At 44.6% G+C, this 25,971-nt stretch overlaps 1 protein-coding gene across 2 annotated transcripts in view; it reads left to right on the forward strand.

Moving 5' to 3' along the window:
- Positions 1 to 25,971, forward strand: part of jag2a (jagged canonical Notch ligand 2a) — an 89,848-nt gene that overhangs the window by 42,195 nt on the left and 21,682 nt on the right. The window contains exons 6-14 of one of the 2 annotated variants that reach the window (XM_060925224.1): positions 1,714 to 1,844; positions 6,000 to 6,119; positions 6,222 to 6,335; positions 6,605 to 6,718; positions 17,834 to 17,947; positions 21,223 to 21,269; positions 21,431 to 21,604; positions 23,121 to 23,271; positions 24,074 to 24,238. In XM_060925224.1, coding sequence (XP_060781207.1) covers positions 1,714 to 1,844; positions 6,000 to 6,119; positions 6,222 to 6,335; positions 6,605 to 6,718; positions 17,834 to 17,947; positions 21,223 to 21,269; positions 21,431 to 21,604; positions 23,121 to 23,271; positions 24,074 to 24,238 — 1,130 coding nt within the window. The remainder of the gene's footprint in view (positions 1 to 1,713; positions 1,845 to 5,999; positions 6,120 to 6,221; positions 6,336 to 6,604; positions 6,719 to 17,833; positions 17,948 to 21,222; positions 21,270 to 21,430; positions 21,605 to 23,120; positions 23,272 to 24,073; positions 24,239 to 25,971) is intronic. The other variant, XM_060925226.1, reaches the window with a different exon arrangement.

Consider the following 25,971-nt stretch of genomic DNA (forward strand, 5'->3'; position numbering starts at 1 on the left):
CTCACACACAACACACCTCCTACACACCTCCTACATACCTCACACACACCACACCACATACATACCTCCTACATACCTCACACACACCACACCACATACACACCTCCTACATACCTCACACACACACCACACCTCATACACACCTCATACACACCTCCTACATACCTCACACACACACCACACCTCCTACATACCTCACACACAACACACCTCATACACACCTACATACCTCACACACACACAACACACTTCATACACACCTCCTACATACCTCACACACACACCACACCTCCTACATACCTCACACACAACACACCTCATACACACCTACATACCTCACACACACAACACACTTCATACACACCTCCTACATACCTCACACACACAACACACCTCATACACACCTACATACCTCACACACACACAACACACTTCATACACACCTCACACAAAGTACACACACACACACAGAGTGTCTCTGTCTGTCTTCCTCTCTCTTTCTTTCTGTCTCTGTGTCTATCTGTCTGTCCATTAGGCTCTCTCTCTGTCAGTTTTCTTATCCCTTCTTCCTTTGTGTCTTCTGTCTTTCTGCCTGTCTCTGTCTTTTGCTCCCTTTGTGTCTATCTGTTTCTCAAAATCTTCACCTCTGTCTCTGCCGGTCTGCCTAAGGATTTGGATGAAGTGTGTGTGTGTGTGTGTGTGTGTGTGTGTGTGACTCACAAAACTTCAAATAAAATAATTGGCCACATTGTCTTTCTCGCACTCACTCCTTTTTCATGTTTGTAAAGAGATGCTTCCACAATGTCAGCAAGTCTATCCATCACTAAATGTCAAGTGTGTATGTAGTGTGTGTCTGCAGTGTGTCATTGTGCTGTTTTGTCTCTGTGGTCACTGCTGCTTGTGTTGTGTGTTGTATCGGTGGTGAGTGTGTGTCAGTTTCAGTGATCTGTCTGAAGCTTCACTGAGGAGTTTCTGAGCTGCAAATGTGTCTGTCATGGCACGGTTTGTGCGTGTCAGTAGTAAGTGTGTGTGTGTGTGTGTGTGTGTGTGTGTGTGTGTGTTGCGCTATATAGAGGCTTTAAATAGTTCTGAATGAAATGTGGCGACAGCTGGAACAAGGCTGCCACTAACACCAAAATAACACCACATCAGCCTAAACCAACTGATTAGCTAACCTCTCACTCTGTGTGTGTGTGTGGGGGGGGGGGGGGGTTATAAGATCTTGCCATGCCTCAAAACTAGAATGAAACACTCCATGTCATGCCGTTGAAGGAAACTAATCAACAACAGGGTGGTGTGAGGAAGTGGAGTCACTGTCACCACACAGAGCATTGTTTGTTTTATTCCTTTCATGCAACAGCAGTTTGCGGAACATTTCGTGCTTAGGGACGTCTCTGTTTTTTCCTCTGTCCTGACGTGGAAAAACACACCTCACTGAGAAAATGCTGTTTACACTCTGCGCCAACTCTGACTGTGACAAAGAACTGACACTGGAGGCTCCTTCCATAAACGTTACACACGTGATTGTGAAACTGGGATCTCAGCGTTGTTCCATTTATTCTTTTTTATTGTTTTTTAACAATGAAAGAACTTTTTATATTTAATACCCATTGTTGCATTTGTTTATTGTCAGTTTCTTCCTTTGTTGAACAACATTAAAAAACCTGGTGTGTGTGTGTGTGTGTGTGTGTGTGTGTGTGTGTCTTGCTTCAGGTGTAGTTACGGCTGGCAGGGTCCTCTGTGTGACGAGTGTGTGCCGTACCCAGGCTGTGTTCACGGCACGTGTGTGAAGAAGTGGGAGTGTATCTGTGAGAAGAACTGGGGCGGGTTGCTCTGTGACAAAGGTGATCGCTCACACACCATAGCTTTAATTCCTGGATGCTACACGTTTTTGTTTTTTTTCTTCGACACAAAACAGATAGAGATTTCGGTCTGTACTCTGCACTCATTTCGTCCATATTTGTGCACATTTTCTGAAAGATGATGGATCCAGATAAAACCGAGCCGTACCGCTGGAAATCATGGGGGCCAGTGCAGCAAGACACAACGAAGAAATTTTAAAAATGGTGGAACTTTTTGAGGAATGTCTCTGTGAATAAGTAAGAAATGTTTAGCATCTCTATGATGACTAGAGCGTTGACAACGCTGCCGTCGTGTGTGCCTCTTGATGAAGAGGTACATTATTACGACCACCTTTACCCTCGCCATGTTTTTTGTTGTCAGAAACTTTTGACTCTGCGCTGCCCTCTAGTGGATGTAACATCAGTTACATTCTAAAAGATGCATGGAAGGGTGTGGGCAGTGATGGCCACATTGATTGAAAGGGGTGTATTTATTTTCATATGTGGAGGAAGCATCAGTGTAAACATAACGAGATGCCTGGTTGCGTACAAGACCCGAGTATCCTAGCAACCTGACGCTGCTTGTTTATAATCTGACTGAAAAAACTATTGATAATTTTATTGAGGATTCAGATTGAGGTTCGCTCAAATGTTGCCCACGTATTATTCAGCTAAACTAACACTTTTTCAAAATTCTAGAAGATCCGTACAGCTTGGTGTGGCGGCGGTTTAGCCTGCAATGACCAGACATCTGTCCACATCTCAGAGAAACTCCGGTGTTTATAGACCCCTTCGCATGTTTGTACTGTAAACAAACTGACCGTTGCTAGGATGCGCGCGCAGCCTGGACTCAGAAACAATGGCGCTGCCCATAGACCGGCATTATGAGCTGTCAGATTATGCCAAACAATTGTCGTTACAAGATCGAGAATGCTACATAAATAAGTTAACTCTAACAAGTGGACATCGCCTACTGGATCCGTATTTAATTAAAGAGTGGACGGGCGATGTTAGTAAGTTCCCTGGTATACAATGGCCAGATAAATACTTGTACCTTATTGACAAGACTTCAGTGTACACCCACGAAAAACTTCGTGCCTACAAGTCTTTAGATGCATATGATTATGTGCGGGCATGTACAGAACGTGTTTTACACTGAAATTGTTTTAATCAAATTATGCCAGTGATGTGATGGCAATGTGGCTTTAGCTACAACAGCAAATACCAACACTAAGCAGCAATTTGCAGGAGGTGATGGCATGAAAGGAATGATAGTGTAAAGAGTGCAGCTAAGAGAAATCAGAGCTGCGTAAAAAGCGAGAGGCAGAGAGCAGAAATGAAACTGAACGGGGCGGGAGCTAGGGTAGAGCAGTCAACGTAAGTTGGCGTTTAGAGTGAGGGCACACAATTTTACCTTTCCATCCTTGCTTTAAAATTGTGATTTTCGGCATACGCAAATAACGACGGCACAAAATCTGGACTGCTTGAGTCAAGCGAGACCTCTCCTACAAACACAATTGCATGCAAAGTTAAGTTAACATGCTAACAATGTTCATTACATTGTGTAACTACAACCCCGATTCCAAAAAAGTTGGGACAAAGTACAAATTGTAAATAAAAACGAAATGCAATAATTTACAAATCTCAAAAACTGATATTGTATTCACAATAGAACATAGACAACATATCAAATGTCGAAAGTGAGACATTTTGAAATTTCATGCCAAATATTGACTCATATTTTAAATTTCATGACAGCAACACAGCTCAAAAAAGTTGGGACGGGGGCAATAAGAGGCTGGAAAAGTTAAAGGTACAAAAAAGGAACAGCTGGAGGACCAAATTGCAACTCATTAGGTCAACTGGCAATAGGTCATTAACATGACTGAGTATAAAAAGAGCATCTTGGAGTGGCAGCGGCTCTCAGAAGTAAAGATGGGAAGAGGATCACCAATCCCCCTAATTCTGCGCCGACAAATAGTGGAGCAATATCAGAAAGGAGTTCGACAGTGTAAAATTGCAAAGAGTTTGAACATATCATCATCTACAGTGCATAATATCATCAAAAGATTCAGAGAATCTGGAAGAATCTCTGTGCGTAAGGGTCAAGGCTGGAAAACCATACTGGGTGCCCGTGATCTTCGGGCCCTTAGACGGCACTGCATCACATACAGGCATGCTTCTGTATTGGAAATCACAAAATGGGCTCAGGAATATTTCCAGAGAACATTATCTGTGAACACAATTCACCGTGCCATCCGCCGTTGCCAGCTAAAACTCTATAGTTCAAAGAAGAAGCCGTATCTAAACATGATCCAGAAGCGCAGACGTCTTCTCTGGGCCAAGGCTCATTTAAAATGGACTGTGGCAAAGTGGAAAACTGTTCTGTGGTCAGACGAATCAAAATTTGAAGTTCTTTATGGAAATCAGGGACGCCGTGTCATTCGGACTAAAGAGGAGAAGGACGACCCGAGTTATCAGCGCTCAGTTCAGAAGCCTGCATCTCTGATGGTATGGGGTTGCATTAGTGCGTGTGGCATGGGCAGCTTACACATCTGGAAAGACACCATCAATGCTGAAAGGTATATCCAGGTTCTAGAGCAACATATGCTCCCATCCAGACGACATCTCTTTCAGGGAAGACCTTGCATTTTCCAACATGACAACGCCAAACCGCATACTGCATCAATTACAGCATCATGGCTGCGTAGAAGAAGGGTCCGGGTACTGAACTGGCCAGCCTGCAGTCCAGATCTTTCACCCATAGAAAACATTTGGCGCATCATAAAACAGAAGATACGACAAAAAAGACCTAAGACAGTTGACCAACTAGAATCTTACATTAGACAAGAATGGGTTAACATTCCTATCCCTAAACTTGAGCAACTTGTCTCCTCAGTCCCCAGACGTTTACAGACTGTTGTAAAGAGAAAAGGGGATGTCTCACAGTGGGAAACATGGCCTTGTCCCAACTTTTTTGAGATGTGTTGTTGTCATGAAATTTAAAATCACCTAATTTTTCTCTTTAAATGATACATTTTCTCAGTTTAAACATTTGATATGTCATCTATGTTCTATTCTGAATAAAATATGGAATTTTGAAACTTCCACATCATTGCATTCCGTTTTTATTTACAATTTGTACTTTGTCCCAACTTTTTTGGAATCGGGGTTGTATGACCCAGCTAATCAGACAAATGTTACCAAAGTATTTTGCTACATCAATAAACGAAGACTAGAAAGAATAAAAAAGATTTAATAAATAGCCTGATCTTACCTGTGATGAAGTGGGCGCTGCAAACCCGCGCATTTTTGATAGTGCTTTCATCCCAGTCTACACGTTTGATGGCTTGTAGCCATAGACGTCGGCGATTTTTTTTTTTTTTTTTTTTTTTGGAATGGGTGAGATCCTACTGGAATTCTCTACATTTTAACCCCATCACTGCTACGATTCTGACACCCGACAACACAACAACTAGGCATTTCTTCCAAATATTTCTTCTCGTCTCTACCGTCGCTGAGTCTTTTTTGGGTCCAGGCTGCGCGCGCAATTTCCTCTTACATATGAATGACGTTTACTGCGAATGGTTCTATACCCAGTCTGAATGCCGAGGTGCTGCCTAGAAAGATGTCCATAAACTCATCACAAAGTGAGCTCGTGAAACGTGTCTCAACGCGACTCCTCAGTAAGAACATAACCTCGCTACGTAGTGGTAGGTAGCTAGTTTCTTGATGTAGTTTTTAGGTCAGTGAAGCAGGTTTGTTCAAGCAGTAAAAGGCATTAGGCATGTTCTCTAACTTGTAAGCTATGATTGGAAAATTCTTATTTGGTACGTCAACTTCACTCGTACGACAGTAAGCTACTGAGCCAAGATGAAATGGGCAGAGCTCTTGCTGTCAATTGTGACGCCGACCGTCTTGTGTGGGCATGGAAATGTGTACGATTCGATAAGTGTGCGGTAAAAATGAATAAACACTTTGTCAAGTCTGACACCGAAAAGCACAAATTTAGCAACCGATTTCTGGCTCTGGTTTGTAAATATCACCGGGTCGCGCGGGTGACGTCAGAATGACGCGTCTCATTCGGGGGTCACGTACGGTGTTATGTCGTTCTTAATCATTTTGTATTTCTTTTGTTTTTCACATGCTCTTGGACAGACCTGAATTACTGCGGGAGTCACCGGCCGTGTGTAAACGGAGGGACGTGTATGAACACCGAGCCGGATGAGTACCGCTGCGTTTGTCCCAACGGCTACTCGGGCAAGAACTGTGAGATAGGTGAGGAGCTGGACGCCATCTTTACGCATGACGTGACATTACAACGGTGGCACACGGAGTGCTGAAGTGTTAACCGTGTGTGTGTGTGTGTGTACTGTCCAGTGGAACATGCGTGCATGTCCAACCCATGTGCCAACGGTGGGACGTGCCATGAGATTTTATCAGGATTCGAATGCCACTGTCCCTCAGGGTGGTCAGGGACGACCTGCGCCAAAGGTCAGAGGTTAAACCCCACTTGCACTCACCTGTTAAACAGTCAAACAGGCACGAGGACAATAACAAGGAAAAGATTCGGAATTTTACACACACACACACACACACACACACACACACACACACACACACACGACTGCGTAATGAGTAACAGGTGAGATCATTTAACTTAAACAAGAAACATTGACTATATATGGAAAAATCCATGGGACAAAATATTTATGCATAACCTCAGTTTCTTAAACGCTATAAAATGTGTGTGTGTGTTACAGACAAAGATGAGTGCATGTCCAGTCCTTGTGCACACGGAGGAACCTGCATCGATCAGGACAACGGCTTCAAGTGCGTGTGTCCACCACAATGGACCGGAAATACCTGCCAGATAGGTAGAACAGTGTGTGTGTGTGTGTGTGTGTGTGTGTGTGTTTTTAATTCTGTGAAATAATACAGTTCTGTTATGCATTAGTCCTTGCATTGTGTGCAGAAAGAAAGCATGTGAAGAAATTGCATGATTCCAGGGGTTGCGTTCACTAAATATTTTACGTCATTGATGGAATTTTTTTGAACATTGATGGAAAAATCCGAAGGCCGTCCGTCATTTGAGAGATTAGAACAGTGAGGTCGATCTACCGTACCATGACGTTAAGCAACTCACATGCAACATTGTCAGTAACGCGCTCGCAGCTCAGTTGAGTTCCATTCAGTTCATTTCTTGGAAATGTTTGTTTTTTCATATTTTAATTGCAATTGTTTAATTCTGTATAATTTCATGGTTTGTATTTGCCTGTTTAGACACCGTGACTGCGGTGTTTTTGTTCCCTCCGCTGCCTTTACGGAAAAAAACCCATTGTGACTGCACAGTCAGTGTTCATCTTTTCTCTCCCTGCCCTGATAAATACATCATCGATAAGTTTGTAACTTTGTTCTATAAGATGATATTAACGATTATTATAAACTCAGAATTGCTGAGTTTAAATCCGTATATTTGCAAGAAAAGACTTGCATGTTCTCAGAGCTCGTAAAGTCATGAGAAACAAAACTTAAAAAATAAAAATTAATTAATTAATTAATTAAAAAAAAACATTTAAGGGACCGCACTGCTTCACTTTGCAAGGTTAGCCCAATATCTTCATACTGCATACGCCACCACTGAGCTGGGAATGATTGGAAATGCAGTCTTCCCTTCTTGATCGTGTTAGGGTATTGCTGGGATTCGAACCTGGTTCGTTGGTGTGATAATCCAGCAAACCCCCACTAGGCCACCAGGGGAATGACTCAAATGCAGAGGCGTGAGGCGGAAGTAGAAAAAGAATCAAAAGGTTTATTTAAACTATATACACTATATACAGGGCAAAACAAAAGACAAAAAAAAACCAAAGAGTATAATCCAAAAGAAAAGCAAAGTGCAAAAATTCAAAAGCTAAGAAGATCAAAAAACACAGTACAAAGGAAACTGGAGATAAACATAACAGCACAAAGACTCCGTGACAAGAGGACTGAACTCAGGGGTATAAATAGACAAACTAATTAAGGACACAGGTGAAGATAATTAGGCAATTAACACAAACACAAAACACAGGAACAGTGGCGGCCTCTAGAGGCCAAAATAAACACGACATGAAAAGGAAATAACAGCGGCCTCTAGAGGCCAAAACAGTCCTAGTCCTAACAGGACCCCCCCCTCTAGGAGCGTCTCCTGACGTTCCCAGGGCGATCCGGATGGGCCGAATGGAAGTCCCGACATAGTTCTTTATCAAGGACATCCCGAGCAGGAACCCAGCAGCGCTCCTCAGGACCATAGCCCTCCCAGTCCACCAGATATTGCAACCCGCCGCGGACCCGGCGGGAGTCAAGCAGGCGATTCACAGTGAACACAGTCTGCCCCTGGAATATGCGGGGGGGTGGGGGGTTCCTAGGGGCAGGGGCATACGTAGACGTCAGTACGGGCCGTAACAGGGAAACATGGAAAGTGGGGTTGATCCTCAGAGTCCGGGGCAACTGGAGCCGGTAGGAGACAGGGTTCACCCTGCGCACCACCTTGAAGGGGCCAATGTAGCGAGGAGCAAGCTTGCGGTTCTCCACCCGCAGTGGAAGGTCCTTAGTGGACAGCCAAACACGCTGCCCAGGGCGGAAAGCGTGTGCAGGTCTTCTATGGCGGTTGGCCTGAGTCTGGTTGGTTCTGGAGGTCTGTATGAGGGTCTTCCTGACCTTGCTCCAGGTCTTGCGACACCGTCTCACATATTGGTTGACCGAGGGCACCCCCGCGTCCTCCTCCTGGTCCGGGAACAGAGGTGGCTGGAACCCGAATTGGCACTGGAATGGCGACAGCTTGGTGGCCGATGACTGCAGGGTGTTGTGGGCGTACTCCGCCCATGGCAGCCAGGTGCTCCACGATGTCGGGTTATCCATAGCCAGGCCTCGCAGGGTGGTTTCCAGGTCCTGGTTGAGCCTCTCCGTCTGACCATTGGACTGTGGGTGAAACCCAGAGGAGAGGCTGGCAGTGGCTCCAATGACCTTGCAGAACCCGTGCCACACTCGGGAGGAGAACTGGGGCCCTCGGTCTGAGACGATGTCCTGTGGAAGACCAAAGACTCGGAAGACATGATTAAACAAAAGTTTCGCAGTTTCAAGAGCAGAGGGGAGTTTGCACAGTGGTATGAAGCGGCAGGCCTTGGAGAATCTGTCAACTAAGACCAAAATGACCGTGTTACCTTGTGACTCAGGGAGACCCGTGATAAAGTCGACTGCCACGTGGGACCAGGGACGCCGGGGAATGGTCAGAGGATGCAGGAGACCCTGGGGACGCTGTCGTGGGTTCTTGGTTCTGGTGCAAACCTCACAGGACAGGACAAATGACCTTACTTCCTTCTCCATGTTAGGCCACCAGAAGCGTCTTTTCAGGAAGTCCAGGGTCCTCCGAGCTCCCGGGTGGGCGGTGAGAGGGGAAGAGTGACCCCACTGGAGAACCTTGGCCCGGGCTTGATGTGGGACGTACAAGAGGCCTGGTGGCCCCGTCCCAGGACCGGGGTCCTGGCGTTGGGCTCGTCGGACAGCCTCCTCAATACCCCAGCGGACAGGGGCCACAATCCGGGACACAGGGATAATAGGCCCGACTTCATTCTCCCTGTTAGTGGCAGAGAACAGTCTGGACAGTGCGTCAGGTTTGGTGTTCTTGGAGCCGGGGCGGTATGAGAGGGTGAAGTCAAACCGACTGAAAAACAGGGCCCACCTAGCCTGTCGAGGGTTCAGTCTCTTGGCTTGCTGGAGGTACTCCAGGTTCTTGTGGTCAGTCCAAACCAGGAATGGATGTTGTGCTCCCTCCAGCCAGTGCCTCCACTCCTCAAGGGCCAGTTTGACCGCTAGCAGTTCTCGATCCCCCACATCGTACCGGGACTCAGCAGGACTCAGGCGGTGGGAGAAGTAAGCGCAGGGGTGCAGCTTTCCTTCCGAACGTTGAGAGAGCACCGCGCCGACACCACTGTCCGAGGCGTCCACCTCCACGATGAATGGTTGGGAGGTGTCCGGGAGAACCAGAATGGGTGCCGTGCAGAAGCGGTCCTTGAGGTCTTTGAATGCCTTTTCTGCCTGAGGAGACCAGCCATAAGATCCACCTGTCCCTTTGGTGAGGTCTGACATGGGTGCTGCCACAGAACTGAAGTTCCTGATGAACTTGCGGTAGAAGTTAGCGAATCCTAAGAACCGCTGAACCTCCTTAACGGACTTGGGAGTAGGCCAATCCCGGACGGCCAGGGTCTTGGCAGGGTCCATTTGGAGTTGGCCTGTCCGTACAATAAATCCCAGAAAGGAGACCTCGGGAACATGAAATTCGCATTTCTGGGCCTTGGCGAACAGATTGTTCTGTAGCAGCCTCTGGAGAACCTGGCGGACATGGTGGCGGTGCTCCTGCACGGTCTTGGAAAAGATAAGGATGTCGTCGAGGTAGACAAAAACGTATAGGTTAATCATGTCCCTTAAGACGTCGTTGATTAGGGCCTGAAAAACAGCTGGTGCGTTGGTGAGTCCGAAGGGCATCACCTGGTATTCGTAGTGCCCAGACGGGGTGTTAAAGGCAGTCTTCCACTCGTCTCCCTGTCGGATACGGATGAGGTGGTATGCGTTCCGTAGGTCCAACTTGGTGAAGACGGTGGCGCCTTGGAGCAGGTCGAAAGCTGTGGACATCAGCGGAAGGGGATATCGGTTGCGCACAGTGATCTTATTCAGGCCCCTGTAATCAATACATGGTCGGAGCCCCCCATCCTTCTTGCCGACAAAGAAGAAGCCGGCTCCAGCAGGTGAAGTGGAGGGTCGAATAAACCCAGAGACCAGGGCATCTTTGAGGTATTCCTCCATGGCCTTGCGTTCTGGCTGAGAGAGTGAAAACAGTCTGCCACGAGGAGGGGTAGTCCCAGGGAGCAAGTCGATGGCACAGTCGTAGGCCCGGTGCGGAGGAAGAACGGCGGCCCTGCTCTTGCTGAATACCTCCTTGAGATCCCAGTACTCTGTGGGAACTTGAGATAACTCGGTGAGATCAGGGGGCTCGGCAGGAGACACAGGAGAGCTAGAGAGCAGACAAGAGGCATGGCATGCAGGGCCCCATTCCACAACCTGGCTTGTTACCCAGTCTATGCGAGGGTTGTGGCGAGTAAGCCAAGGAAGGCCTAGAATAACTGGGAACTCAGGTGAAGGAATCAGGTGCAGGGATATTTCTTCCTTGTGACCTTGAGACTGGAGGAAAACTGGAGAAGTAACTTGGGTGACTCTTCCATCACCTAACGCTTGGCCATCGAGGGCAGACACAGACAGTGGGACTTCAAGAGGTGCAGTCGGAATATTGATGCTTTGGGCGAAGTGAATATCCATAAAGTTCCCAGCCGCCCCTGAGTCTATCAAAGCTTGACAAGAGTGGACAGACTCACCCCAGGAAATGGAGACCGGGATGTAGATTCCTTGGCCAGGGAGTCCGGGAGAGAGGGTAGGCCCCGTCACAACCCTCCCTCGGCTGGACGGGGCGGTCCTTTTCCCAAGAGTTCGGGACATGATGCTCGGAAGTGACCAGGCTTGCCACAGTAGATGCAGCACTTGTCCCTCCTTCTGCGCTCCCTCTCGGATGCGGAGAGGCGAGTACGACCCACTTGCATGGGTTCTGGACAGTCACTGAAGGAGGTAGACGGTCTCCAGGTAGAGGTAGGGAGGCTGGGGGGGCTCAAGGCTTGGTGGCGTTCTCTCATCCTGTTGTCCAGACGAATAGCATGTGAGATGAGGGTTTCGAGGTCACTTGGGCATCCAATAGAGGCCAGACCGTCCTTGATGGGGTCAGACAGACCATGGTGGAAGGCTGACACCAGGGCAGTCTCGTTCCATCCACTTACTGCTGCGAGTGTTCGGAACGAGATGGCGTAATCTGCGACGCTTCCTCCTTGCCGGATGGACATGAGCTTTCGGGCTGCGTCGGTACTGATGTCTGCCTGATCGAAGACCCGAAGCATCTCTTCAGAAAACAGCTGGAAATCAAAGCACTCAGGTCCCTGTCTTTGCCAGATAGCAGTAGCCCAGGCTCGCGCCTTACCAGCTAATAAGGTGATCACAAAGGCAATCTTGCGGCGATCCGTGGTGTAGGTGGTAGGCTGAAGCTCAAAGGTGAGTTGACACTGGGTAAGGAACTCTCGGCACTCACTGTGCTTGCCGTCATACCTCTGTGGTGCAGGAAGGCTGGGTTCGCGAGGTGAAGAAGGCAGCATTGCAGGAGGCACTGGAGCAGGAGTGGGAGCTGGATCAGGAGCAGGAACTGGATCAGGAGCAGGAGATGCAGGCAGAGATGTCAGCTGTGCCAGGGTTTTCCCAATTTGCTGAAGCAGTTCCTCGTGGCGAGCGAGGGCCTCACGTTGGCTGGTGAGCGTACGTCCATGAGCGTCCATGGTTGCTCCGAAGCGTGTCAAAGCTGCCATAATTCCCTGAAGGTTGGCCGGGTAGACAGCTGAAGCAGCCTCTGCTGAGTCGGTCATGACGGAGTCTTTCTGTTAGGGTATTGCTGGGATTCGAACCTGGTTCGTTGGTGTGATAATCCAGCAAACCCCCACTAGGCCACCAGGGGAATGACTCAAATGCAGAGGCGTGAGGCGGAAGTAGAAAAAGAATCAAAAGGTTTATTTAAACTATATACACTATATACAGGGCAAAACAAAAGACAAAAAAAAACCAAAGAGTATAATCCAAAAGAAAAGCAAAGTGCAAAAATTCAAAAGCTAAGAAGATCAAAAAACACAGTACAAAGGAAACTGGAGATAAACATAACAGCACAAAGACTCCGTGACAAGAGGACTGAACTCAGGGGTATAAATAGACAAACTAATTAAGGACACAGGTGAAGATAATTAGGCAATTAACACAAACACAAAACACAGGAACAGTGGCGGCCTCTAGAGGCCAAAATAAACACGACATGAAAAGGAAATAACAGCGGCCTCTAGAGGCCAAAACAGTCCTAGTCCTAACAGATCGTGCAATATAAAAGATTATTACACATACAGGACACTTTTCACATGGAATAAAAACATGTATTTTTTTCGTGGTCCAAATCCTGCGCTCTGATTGGCTGGCGAGCGGGTCCGTATCCTACAGTACGGACCCCAGTTACGGATCTCTGGCGACTCGCTCGTTCACAACAACAACAAACATAGTAGCATTTTTTGTCAACATTTATTTTCACATTTCTCAGGAGAATAGCATTAATTTTACAGCATGGATAGCGATAACGACAGTGTTCACAGCGAAAGCGAGTTTTACTACCCTGAGGAAGAAGAAATAAAAAAACATTTCAGGAGAAAGCTAAAAACCTCTAACTTGCTAACGCTGAGCAAAAACATGGCTGAATCCTGAATGATTCCTATTTGTATAAATAGTGGACTACATAAGCAGCAAAATGTAGTTTTTTTTTCCTGCCATGGAAGTGCACTTGTATACCGAGGAGGAAGCCATTTGCATTACAGCCGTGAATGAGGATTCAAAATGGCGGCTCGCCTCAGTTTTCACTTTCGGCGCTCTCGTTTTCTGTTAGAATTTGGTAAAGAAAAAAATAAATATATTATTTACCAGCTTAATGTCGGTCCGTATGGTGAAATACCGTGACCTCGGCCATGAATACTGACCTCAGCCCAGAGGGCCTCGGTCAGTACTTTCAAGACCTTGGTCACGGTATTTCACCATACGGACCTCCCAGCTGGTAAATAACATACATGTATTCTATTCCCTTTTAGTGGGTTTCATTCACTTGGTTCGAGAGCATGCAATATTTTTCGCATATCACTTATCGTCCGTGTATTACGCCACTCTACCTTGTTACAGTATTGCACATTGTCAAGACAACACGACATCACATGTCGGCGCTCATGTGACTATCCAGTGACAAAATTTTTCTGCTGCGCATGCACAGAAACATTTCTTTGTCCACCAGGAAAGGGGAAAGATGAGGCTAATCCAGTACTACTGCTAGGATTAGCTGTGCTATAATTAAGCACAAAATAAATAAACTGAAAATTGAAACTAAAGATGCGCTGAGCACCCAAAAGGCTCCCAAAACTTCATTAGATATTTTTCACGCATATTTAGAAGAAAAAAAACATACCAACAGACATCAAAAAACGAGAAAAGAGACACGTCAGAGATGTAAAACTTCTGCGCTAGCCAGCGACTGTGACAGTTTGTAAACAAACATGACCGCAAAGTTTGCTTTGTTAAATACAGAAGATTTTGAGAGAATTTTGGCTGCCAGGTCGCGCCATTGTGTGTAGTTGTTGATTTTAAAAGTAATTAAGTAAATTACACAGGGAAATGATATACTTAAGTCTGAGTGAAAAACACTGTGGCAAGCGTGCAGCATGGAAGAAGAGTCCGGAGACAGAAATCTGAGTTTCTCGGTCGTTATCCTGTGCTACTGGCTCTTGATAGCACTGGCTTGACTGCACTGGTGTTGGCCTTCGCTAACACTACTGCTGAACGCTACACCTGCTAGAAGGTGAGTATGCTGATATGAAGAGCGTGTATGTATAATAATAATATTGGCTGTCTTTTTTTTCATGGTATATCAGATATATTCCATTCAGCTACTCGTCTTCGACTCGTTTAAAATCATGCTAGCCGAATGGAATATATCTGATATACCACGTAAAAAAACAGCCAATATTATTTAAATATTATGGAAGCCGAGAGAGGCCCTTCATATAGTCCTTTTTTTTTATTCACCTTGTTATCCCAAGATAATGACATAATTAATTCAGGATCTCGAGAAAACAACACAACTAATTCGAGATCTCGAGAAAACAAAACCGTTATTCCGTGATCTCGAGAAAACAAAACAATTATTCCATGATCTCGAGTAAACAGCTGAGAAATGGTTCATTCAGGTGCGCCAAGAGACTTGTGATGTGCTGACTTTGGGGCTATTTCTCATTCTGTATAGACGCAACTTTGGTCATTAGAATGTCTGGAATAATCGATCACCTAGTAAGGCAATATTTTGATCAGGGGTTGACACAGGGAGAGATCGCATTAAGTCTTTTAATAAGCGATAATTTCAAAATTAGTCCGCGGCACCTCCGCAGAAGACTGGCCCGGCTTCGTCTCTACCGACGGAGATACAGTGATCCAGCTGAGATCATGAAATAACGGTTTTGTTTTCTCGAGATCTCGAAAATAGTTGTGTTGTTTTCTCGAGATCCTGAATTAATTATGTCGTTATCTCAGGATAACAAGGTGAATAAAAAAAGATTATATGAAGGGCCTCTCGCGGCTTCCGTAAAATATAGTGATTTGAGTTGTTTTTGAAAATGTGTCTCATTGATGGAAAAAGAAAATGACGGATAATAATTTTATGATCCCGTCCATCACAATGACGGACAGTGAGAAAGTCTTACGCAACCTCTGCATGATTCATTTAACAAGGCGTGGTTTAAAATAGGGGCGTCACGGTGGCGTGGTGCAGTGGTTATCACTGTCACCTCATAGCAAGAAGGTTCTGGGTTTGAATGTCATGGCCGACTGGGGTCCTTCTGTGTGATGTGATAGTTTGCATGTTCTCTCCTCACACTTGTGTGGGTTTCTTCTGGGTGCTCCGGTTTCCTCCCACAGTCCAAAGATATGCAGATTCAGTCACCTGGCTACTTTAAATAGCCCGTAGGTGTGGGCGTGATGGTTGTTTGTCTCTGTATAGCCCTGTGATAGATTTGGTGAACCCCGCCTCTCATCTGGATTGGCTCCAGCTCAGCCACAACCCTAATGGATAAGTGCTGTAGATAATGAATGGAGGTTTTGAACCCAATGCTGTATTTGACACGAGCCGACTGTGTGTGTGTGTGTGTGTGTGTGTGTGTGTGTGTGTGTGTGTGTGCGTGCTACTGGACATCTGAGGATCGCAGACTGTGCATCTGCTATAGAAGGCCGTACATTATCAGTAACCCGAGTGAAGCTAAATATAACTTCAGCCGTATAGCAACCATCGAACACTGGTTAAATTTACTCTCACAGGGGTATATTTGGTAGAGAGAGAGAGACGGAGGGGGTGAGGTCTTTTACTCCAGGGTCAAATTTAAGCCCAGTGAAGCTTCTCTCTTTATCTGTGAAGAAGTCGGTCACAGCGATGATGAAATGTATCATACATGCGGCTCCTGTTACAGGCTGTGGGTTTTATTCAGTCTGCACTCAAGATCTTTTTGTGTGTGCGCGTGTGTGTGTGTGAGGATAACCAAGAAACGTCCAGCCTTTCAGTTGGAACAGTGCAGGCCAAAAGCAGGAGCAGACAAACCGAGACAATCACCTGAGAAACTACAACCCCGATTCCAAAAAAGTTGGGACAAAGTCCAAATTGTAAATAAAAATGGAATGCAATGACGTGGAAGTTTCAAAATTCCATATTTTATTCAGAATAGAACATAGATGACATATCAAATGTTTAAACTGAGAAAATGTATCATTTAAAGAGAAAAATTAGGTGATTTTAAATTTCATGACAACAACACATCTCAAAAAAGTTGGGACAAGGCCATGTTTCCCACTGTGAGACATCCCCTTTTCTCTTTACAACAGTCTGTAAACGTCTGGGGACTGAGGAGACAAGTTGCTCAAGTTTAGGGATAGGAATGTTAACCCATTCTTGTCTAATGTAGGATTCTAGTTGCTCAACTGTCTTAGGTCTTTTTTGTCGTATCTTCCGTTTTATGATGCGCCAAATGTTTTCTATGGGTGAAAGATCTGGACTGCAGGCTGGCCAGTTCAGTACCCGGACCCTTCTTCTACGCAGCCATGATGCTGTAATTGATGCAGTATGTGGTTTGGCATTGTCATGTTGGAAAATGCAAGGTCTTCCCTGAAAGAGACGTCGTCTGGATGGGAGCATATGTTGCTCTAGAACCTGGATATACCTTTCAGCATTGATGGTGTCTTTCCAGATGTGTAAGCGTCCCATGCCACACGCACTAATGCAACTCCATACCATCAGAGATGCAGGCTTCTGAACTGAGCGCTGATAACAACTTGGGTCGTCCTTCTCCTCTTTAGTCCGAATGACACGGCGTCCCTGATTTCCATAAAGAACTTCACATTTTGATTCGTCTGACCACAGAACAGTTTTCCACTTTGCCACAGTCCATTTTAAATGAGCCTTGGCCCAGAGAAGACGTCTGCGCTTCTGGATCATGTTTAGATACGGCTTCTTCTTTGAACTATAGAGTTTTAGCTGGCAACGGCGGATGGCACGGTGAATTGTGTTCACAGATAATGTTCTCTGGAAATATTCCTGAGCCCATTTTGTGATTTCCAATACAGAAGCATGCCTGTATGTGACGCAGTGCCGTCTAAGGGCCCGAAGATCACGGGCACCCAGTATGGTTTTCCTGCCTTGACCCTTACGCACAGAGATTCTTCCAGATTCTCTGAATCTTTTGATGATATTATGCACTGTAGATGATGATATGTTCAAACTCTTTGCAATTTTACACTGTCGAACTCCTTTCTGATATTGCTCCACTATTTGTTGGCGCAGAATTAGGGGGATTGGTGATCCTCTTCCCATCTTTACTTCTGAGAGCCGCTGCCACGCCAAGATGCTCTTTTTATACCCAGTCATGTTAATGACCTATTGCCAATTGACTTAATGAGTTGCAATTTGGTCCTCCAGCTGTTCCTTTTTTGTACCTTTAACTTTTCCAGCCTCTTATTGCCCCTGTCCCAACTTTTTTGAGATGTGTTGCTGTCATGAAATTTCAAAATGTCTCACTTTTGACATTTGATATGTTGTCTATGTTCTATTGTGAATACAATATCAGTTTTTGAGATTTGTAAATTATTGCATTCCATTTTTATTTACAATTTGTACTTTGTCCCAACTTTTTTGGAATCGGGGTTGTATCTGTCTGAGTCACAATTCTCAGTTTATATCTTCGGAGCAGGTTGTGTGCCACCCTGAGTGGTGGAGGGGCTTCATGGCTTGTTTCTGTCTTTGTCTTTCACAGACGTGGATGAGTGCATGAAGAGGCCTTGTGCAAACTCGTACTCATGTAAAAATCTGATTGGCGGATATCTCTGTGCCTGCTATCCAGGGTGGGCGGGACCAAACTGTGACATCAGTCAGTATATCAGCATCAGTATTTTATTTCCAGCTTTCCCTGTCTCCTCTGAATTTCCTTTAGTTTTTCATACATCTCCCTTTCACCTGTTAATCTTTTATAAATCAGATCGACAGAGCAACACAAAATGCGAATGGAGGCCACAAGGTTAATCCTGGACACATTTCAGCTCATCAGAGATCTGACCTTTCATGTCCCTCTGTATGGCGGAAACTGAATCGAACATCTTTGTTTCCTGCATGTTTTGCTGCTCACTTGTTCTGCTAATCGTGCATGTTCACACTTGCTTTCGCTGCACACTGAAAGTTTAGGTCTTAAAAGAACACCAAAACCTGGAAGAAGAAGAAGAAGTAGTAGTGCATTAGCATTTTTGTATTTGTAGCCTTGAGCTGTAGTGTGTGAGGGCGTCTGTTGCGAGGATTACGGTTATTCTAAGTGCACACACTGAGATAATACACTTGCAGTACAGGATGAAGAACGCACACGATGCCTTCAGAGGACACGCTGAAAATCATCACATGAAAGCTCAGGAAAATAAATATACTGCCCATCTCAGAAGTGTTTTCAGAACATTTCCTGAAAACACAATCGTCAGCGCTCGGAGAGCACGCTGAGGTTTAAAGGGCTTCGTGAATTTAACACTGAACTCGTGCAAGTGAATCAATGAGACACTGTCGCTCCCTGAAGTGTCACTTTACACTACGTTCAGACTGCACCCTGAAACGACCCATATCCGATTTTTTTGCCCATATGCGACCTGTATCCGATTTGTTATTGACAATCTGAACGACACAGATCCGATTTTTTCACATGCGACCCAGGCCGCTTGGATATGTGGTCCTAATTCCGATGCATATCCGATATTTTCACATGCGACTGCAGTCTGACCGGACAGGTCGCATTCATGCGACCTACACGTCATCAACAAGAGACAAACGTCACTATTCTGCGTTGGCTAATCCCGCCTCTTTGGTGGAAAACAACAACATTTGTACAGTTTTCAGAATTTAAATAGACTTTTATAGAATTGATCAAGCTAATGGTGGATTTGGTAGGGACCTGGATGTTGATCTGTTAGGCTGATTAAATAAAATAGTTTCTATAACTGATTTATAACTTAAACCATCCTGTATTACAAGATTATAAGATTGTTCTGGAAATTTCCAGTAGTTTGACACCTTTGGTCTCATTAGTCTGCTGCCCACATTAATCAGATTATTGTGTGAGTTCCGCCGCCGCCACAAAAACCACATCGCCAGGTCTCGCCTCATCTCCATGCTTTACTTGCAAACTTGAAGGGTGCGCTTTTTTTGTGTTTACGTATTACGTAGATGTGCTTATTACGTGTCAATTTGTGCATGCGGGACACTTTTGGGTCATTTTCCGTTCATATTGGAGATCGCATACAAGTCTCATATAATTGGTAATGTGAACGGCCTAACAAAAAAATCGGATTTCACAACAAATCGGATATGGGTCGTTTCAGGTTGCAGTCTGAACGTAGTGTTAGATTCCGGCTCGGGGGAAATGACCAGATACAGTCGTATATGACGACTATAGAATATCAATATCATGATAAGTTATGAAAGCAGCCGCTGTGATATTAAAATTGTGCTTAATCATTTTACTTTAAAATATTTTACGGCACCTGGCGACTTGTCCAGGGTGTGCCCCGCCTTTCGCCCGTAGTCAGCTGGGATAGGCTCCAGCTTGCCTGCGACCCTGTAGAAGGATAAAGCGGCTAGAGATAATGAGATGAGATGAGATATTTTACGGCTTTTAATTTGCTCTTCAGTGTTAGAGAATTTATATTTTTTTAAATAATGTCATTTTCAAAAATGTATTTATATCATAAAAAGACAGATTTATTTTTGTCGTATTGTCAAACAGTAATAAAATTATCAGTCTTTTTAATCCAATGGTAAAAAAAATGGCACCCCTGCCCTCTTCCTAGCTCTCTGTCTGTCTGTCTATTGACTAATATATATATATATATATATATATATATATATATATATATATATATATATATATATATATAAAATATTTCTTCTCTCCACATTCACTGGATATGAGCAATCATGTGCTCTGATTGGCTACCCTACTACTACTAGGCTATCAGCTTATATACCATGAGTAGAGGAAACCAAAATGGCGCTGAAAAAAATTGAAATAAAAACTCTATTCGAAAACAACCCCCCCCCAAAAAAAAAAAAAAAAAATACAAAAAAAGCAACAAAATATGGAATAAAAGTATTTGATGGTAAGAATGTATCTTTTTTTTTTTTTTTTTCAAGAATTATTATAGCATTTGTCACAAATTGCGCCTGTCATTTTGCCGGTTTAAGCGGAAATGATTTTGTCGGACGTTTTGTATAAAGTTTTTATTTATTGAATTTGCAAAAAATAAAAATGCTCTGTTTCTCAAAATCCAGTGAATGTGGACAGAATAAAACAGCTATTCCACTCAATCTTGTCGTACACTGCTCATAGCCGACTCGGTGCTACGCGCCTCGTCAACTTGATTTCGTGGAATAGCTGTTGTATGTACTGTATATGCATGCATGCGCATATCTGGCTTTGCAAACAAACTGGGAGCAAGAGAGGAGTTTTGCATTAAAAATAACTCGGGGGATGATACTTCATTTCATGTCTTCAAAAATTTTTATATCAAAGGAATATGTATACAACAAATAACATGTTTATTAATTGAGTGATCATACAAGGAGGAAAAAAACCTGAAAATATTTTAACCTTTTAACGTTGAAAGATTTAAGTGCAAAATTCTCACATCAGCTGCTTCTAGTCAGTTTGTCAAGATTCAGTAAACGTGGGCGGAGTTCAATTTGTGCTCCAGGAGGGCGGGGTACTGCATTAAAGCCATCCATTGGGGGGAAAAAAAGAGATTAAAAAAAGGAAATAATTATTTTAAAAGATCCACAAGATCTCAGAAATGTGCACAGAAGTATCATTGATCACAGCACAGAACATTGTCCTGTCATATCACCCAGCCCTGGGAGCACCAAGAGTTTCCCTCAGTGTAGTTTGAGTCAACTCCCCTCCCCCTCCCCCCATGAGCCCTGCTTCCCAAAGTTTGAAGATCAATGTTATCTGAAGAAGAAAATATCTGAAGATTTGTGCAGACACCAAACGCGTCATTGCCAGTTGATGACATTTGAGACGTGTGCAAACTGGGCCCAGACTTTCTCTTTACTGCTGATCAAAGCTCCAAGAAAAAAGATGATCAAATTCTGTACATTTTTATCTAATTGCAGATATTCACACGTGTTATGGCCAGTGTCAGAACGGCGGCACGTGTACAGTGAGTACAAACAGACATTTTCTCACACCTTCACGGCACAATCAGGATTTCAGTAAATCAAACTGCCAACGAAAAAACAACACACAGCATTCAGTGTGTGAAACGTGCACTTCCCTAACTGGCAGCTGTTTCTCAATTTTCACTTGTGTGTGTGTGTGTAGGATGGGCATCATGGCTATGTGTGCCAGTGCCAGCCGGGGTTTGTGGGTAAGCACTGTGAGGTGCAGCAGAGTGCGTGTGTGAGCTCGCCATGTCAGAACGGTGGTCAGTGTCACGCCACACACACCACCTACGAGTGTCAGTGTGTGAGTGGATACACAGGGACACACTGCGAGGTGAGGAACACACACACACATCACCTCTCTCTCTCTCCATCACACACTCTTTGTCTCGGATTTTCTCTCTCTTCCTATTTGTTTCCTCTTTTGTCTCCTTCACCTTTCTCTCGTTCCTCTCCTCTTACTCCATCTTTATCTTTTTCTTCTCACGCTCCTCTTCCTTAACTCTCTTCCTACTTCTCTCGCTCTCTCTTTTTCTCTCTGTTTCTAACCTCCCTTCTTGCTCTTTCTCTGAGTCTTGATCTTTTCTTGTGTCACGAATGGCGAAGTGAGGACCCAAGAGCAGACTCAAAACAGACAGTGTAAAGAGAGAACAACTTTAATGAAGTAGATGGCAGTAAGGCAAAGGTACAGTAGGGCTCAGGCAAAAATCAGTAATCAGAAAAAAACAGGCCAGGAGGTCAAAAACGCAGAGGAGCAGGTAGGCACGATCAGGGACAAAAAACAGGACAGAAAAATCTTCACAAAAACTGAAGAACACGGGGACAAGGGAAATCCAGGCAGAGGGAGCAAAAGACACAATCCAAAAGAACAGGCAGGAAAAAACGGACAAAAAAACGACAGAAAACTAGACAAAAAACAAGGAAAAAATTCAGGCAGGGGGAATCGAGAAGTCACAATACCAAAGGGCTGTAACGAGGCGAGGAAAGTCTACAAGAGACAGTCTGGCAAATGGAGTCGCTCCAAACAGTTCTTAAAAAGCCCTGGCTGATGGGAGAGGAGAGGGAGCAGGTGTGGGAGTGCCGCTTCAGGAAAATGGCCTTCAGCAAGGCAGGACTGAATTCCTGTCCCGGAGCCGGCATGGAAGTCCCACAATCTAAGGCATGGATGGACTGGACCGGACTGTGACATCTTGCTTCATCTCACTGCCTCTCTACCACTCTTTCTCCCTCACTCCCTCTTTCTCGCTTCATTTTTTCTACCCTTTTCTCACCCCTTTTTGTTTCTTTGCATTTCTCCCTCTTTCACCTCTCACACATTTTTTTCTCTCCACATTTTTTCTGTTTTTTTTCTTTCTCTCTCTCTCTACCACTCTCTTTTCTCTATTTTCTTTTACTCTTCTTTCACTCCCACTGCACTTGCTCTTGTTCTCTCTCTTTCAGTCTGTCTCTCACACTTCATTCCTCCATCTTTCACTCTCTCCCCATTTTTGTTTTTTTTCTTTTCCTTGATGCCTTTTACTGTATTCTCCATATTTTTCTTTTCCTTTTTCCCCCTCACTCCCCCCTTACTCTCTTTCAGTCTGTCTCACTCTCCATTCCTCCATCTTCCAGTTTGTCTCCCTCTGTTTTTACCTTGCATCCTCTCATTCTCTCCCCCACTCTGCCCTCTTGACCTCCTCTTTACTGTTCCTTCTTTATCTCCCAGTCTTTCTCACCATCTTTGACCCCTTTTTCCTTTAATCTCTCTCTCTCTCTCTCTCTCTCTCTCTCTCTCTCTCTCTCTCTCTCACTTTTCTTTCTTTCTCCTGTTCCATTTAACTTAATCTCGTTCCATCTCGCCGCCGGTGCAGGTACAGGTGGAGCCGTGTGTTCCTAACCCATGTGTAAATAAAGCTCAGTGCCACGCCCTGCAGTCAGGGTTCTACTGTGAGTGTGCTGATGGTTACGAGGGCAGAACCTGCGCTGAGCTGACGGACCACTGCAAGCTCAGTTCATGCCAAGGTGATGTACCTACACCATGCTGATATCACCTGGACTAAAAACAAATTACACCATAGAGGTGATGAATTCTGGACTCTGATTGGTCCGAAGGTGTTGATTAATTTCCTGTAACAGCATCAGCAACAGTCATGCAGGTTTATATCAATGCACTTGTTCTAATACATTATCCAGGAATTCAGTTGAAAGCCATCGTTAATGCGGTGAAGGATCTGGAAGGAGAAGCATATTTATTTAACATTTCTGGAAGGAGTCTCCAGTGTCAGCATGCTGTAACAGTCAGAGGCAAAACTGTCACTTTAAGTTTTCTGACATTTTCAGGACAGAGGAGTTTACACTTTACTGCAGTTTCTTGGTCACATGACAAGCTGAGGTTTTTTTGGTCTTATTAATTAATTCCTAATTAAATACTAATGAAATTATATAAAAAAGAGATACTGGTGACTGTTTATTGCTGCTATAATGGAAGTGAGAGCTTGTGTCATGGAATATTCAACATTAAATGTAACTATAAATGGATAAAAAACATGATGCTGTTCTTTCATTGAAAAAAAGTAAATTGGCAAATTGCTTGTGGTATAAGAAGAATAAAACACTCTTTTTAAACACTGTTTTCAGAAAATAATCCTCTTCAGGGTGGCAGCAGTAACTCTGTTTCATCACACCGCCCTGTCGTTGATTGTTTTCCCATCACAGCACAGCATGGAGCGTTTCATTCCTTTCTGTCTTGCATTGCTTTATGTTTCCTTTTGTAATACTGCTTTGACCAAACAAAAATATATCTTCTGCTGTGTTTTGAACCTAGTGATTGACAGCTGCACCATATCCGTGGTGAACAACTCCACCCAGGAAGGGGCTTGGCACATTTCATCCAACGTGTGTGGCCCACACGGTCGCTGTATCAGCCAATCAGGAGGCAACTTTACCTGCGCCTGTCTACCAGGGTTTACAGGGACCTACTGCCACGAGAGTGAGTTACAGAAACACACACATCTCAGAGGCATTAGTTATCATGACAGGAAGTCATTACTGCAAAAGGTTTCAGGAAACAATGTCGTCCTCATGCTTTCTGCGGAGTGAAAATAAGCGAGGGAATTTGAACCCTCAGCAAATATGTTGAGCTCACGTGTGCGACTTGTTACACTCTGACAGAACTCACATGATTCTGGTTAAACACTATGTGGCCTCCTGACATGCAGCTTCACTTACATAAAGAGCCGGGAGTGCCGTGTTCAGGGTGAACATCTGCAGTCCTGAGATAAACAATCAGATTTATGAGCTCTATGTAATGTAATGATGAAAGATAAAGCATGGGCTTGTGTGTTAGTGGTGTAATAGTGTGTGTTAGTGGTGTGTGTGTGTTAGTGGTGTAATAGTGCGTGGTAGTGTGTGTTAGTGGTGTAATAGTGTGTGTTAGTGTGTGGTAGTGGTGTAATAGTGTGTGGTAGTGGTGTAATAGTGTGTGGTAGTGGTGTAATAGTGTGTGGTAGTGTGTGTTAGTGGTGTAATAGTGTGTGTTAGTGGTGTAATAGTGTGTGTTAGTGGTGTAATAGTGTGTGGTAGTGGTGTAATAGTGTGTGGTAGTGGTGTGTTAGTGGTGTAATAGTGTGTGTTAGTGGTGTAATAGTGTGTGTTAGTGGTGTAATAGTGTGTGGTAGTGGTGTAATAGTGTGTGGTAGTGTGTTAGTGGTGTAATAGTGTAAGTGTGTGTTAGTGGTGTAATAGTGTAAGTGTGTGTTAGTGGTGTAATAGTGTGTGTGTTAGTGGTGTAATAGTGTAAGTGTGTGTTAGTGGTGTAATAGTGTGTGGTAGGGTGTGTTAGTGGTGTAATAGTGTGTGTTAGTGGTGTGGTAGTGTGTGTTAGTGGTGTAATAGTGTGTGGTAGTGTGTGTTAGTGGGGTAATAGTGTGTGGTAGTGGTGTAATAGTGCGTGGTAGTGTGTGTTAGTGGTGTAGTAGTGTGTGTTAGTGGTGTAGTAGTGTGTGTTAGTGCTGTAGTAGTGTGTGTTAGTGCTGTAGTAGTGTGTGTTAGTGCTGTAGTAGTGTGTGTTAGTGGTGTAGTAGTGTGTAGTAGTGTGTGTTAGTGGTGTAGTAGTGTGTGGTAGTGTGTGTTAGTGGTGTAATAGTGTGTGTTAGTGGTGTAATACTGTGTGGTAGTGGTGTAATACTGTGTGTTAGTGGTGTGGTAGTGTGTGTTAGTGGTGTAATAGTGTGTGGTAGTGGTGTAATAGTATGTGGTAGTGTGTGGTAGTGGTGTAATAGTATGTGGTAGTGTGTGGTAGTGGTGCAATAGTGTGTGGTAGTGGTGCAATAGTGTGTGGTAGTGGTGCAATAGTGTGTGGTAGTGGTGCAATAGTGTGTGGTAGTGGTGCAATAGTGTGTGGTAGTGGGGTAATAGTGTGTGGTAGTGGTGTAATAGTGTGTGGTAGTGGTGTAATAGTGCGTGGTAGTGTGTGGTAGTGGTGTAATAGTGTGTGTTAGTGGTGTAATAGTGCGTGGTAGTGTGTGTTAGTGGTGTAATAGTGTGTGTTAGTGTGTGGTAGTGGGGTAATAGTGTGTGGTGGTGGTGTAATAGTGTGTGGTGGTGGTGTAATAGTGTGTGGTAGTGTGTGGTAGTGGTGTAATAGTGTGTGGTAGTGGTGTAATAGTGTGTGGTAGTGGTGTAATAGTGTGTGGTAGTGGTGTAATAGTGTGTGGTAGTGGT

Source organism: Neoarius graeffei, chromosome 7, assembly GCF_027579695.1.
Source record: "Neoarius graeffei isolate fNeoGra1 chromosome 7, fNeoGra1.pri, whole genome shotgun sequence".
Classification (NCBI taxonomy): Eukaryota; Metazoa; Chordata; class Actinopteri; order Siluriformes; family Ariidae; genus Neoarius; species Neoarius graeffei.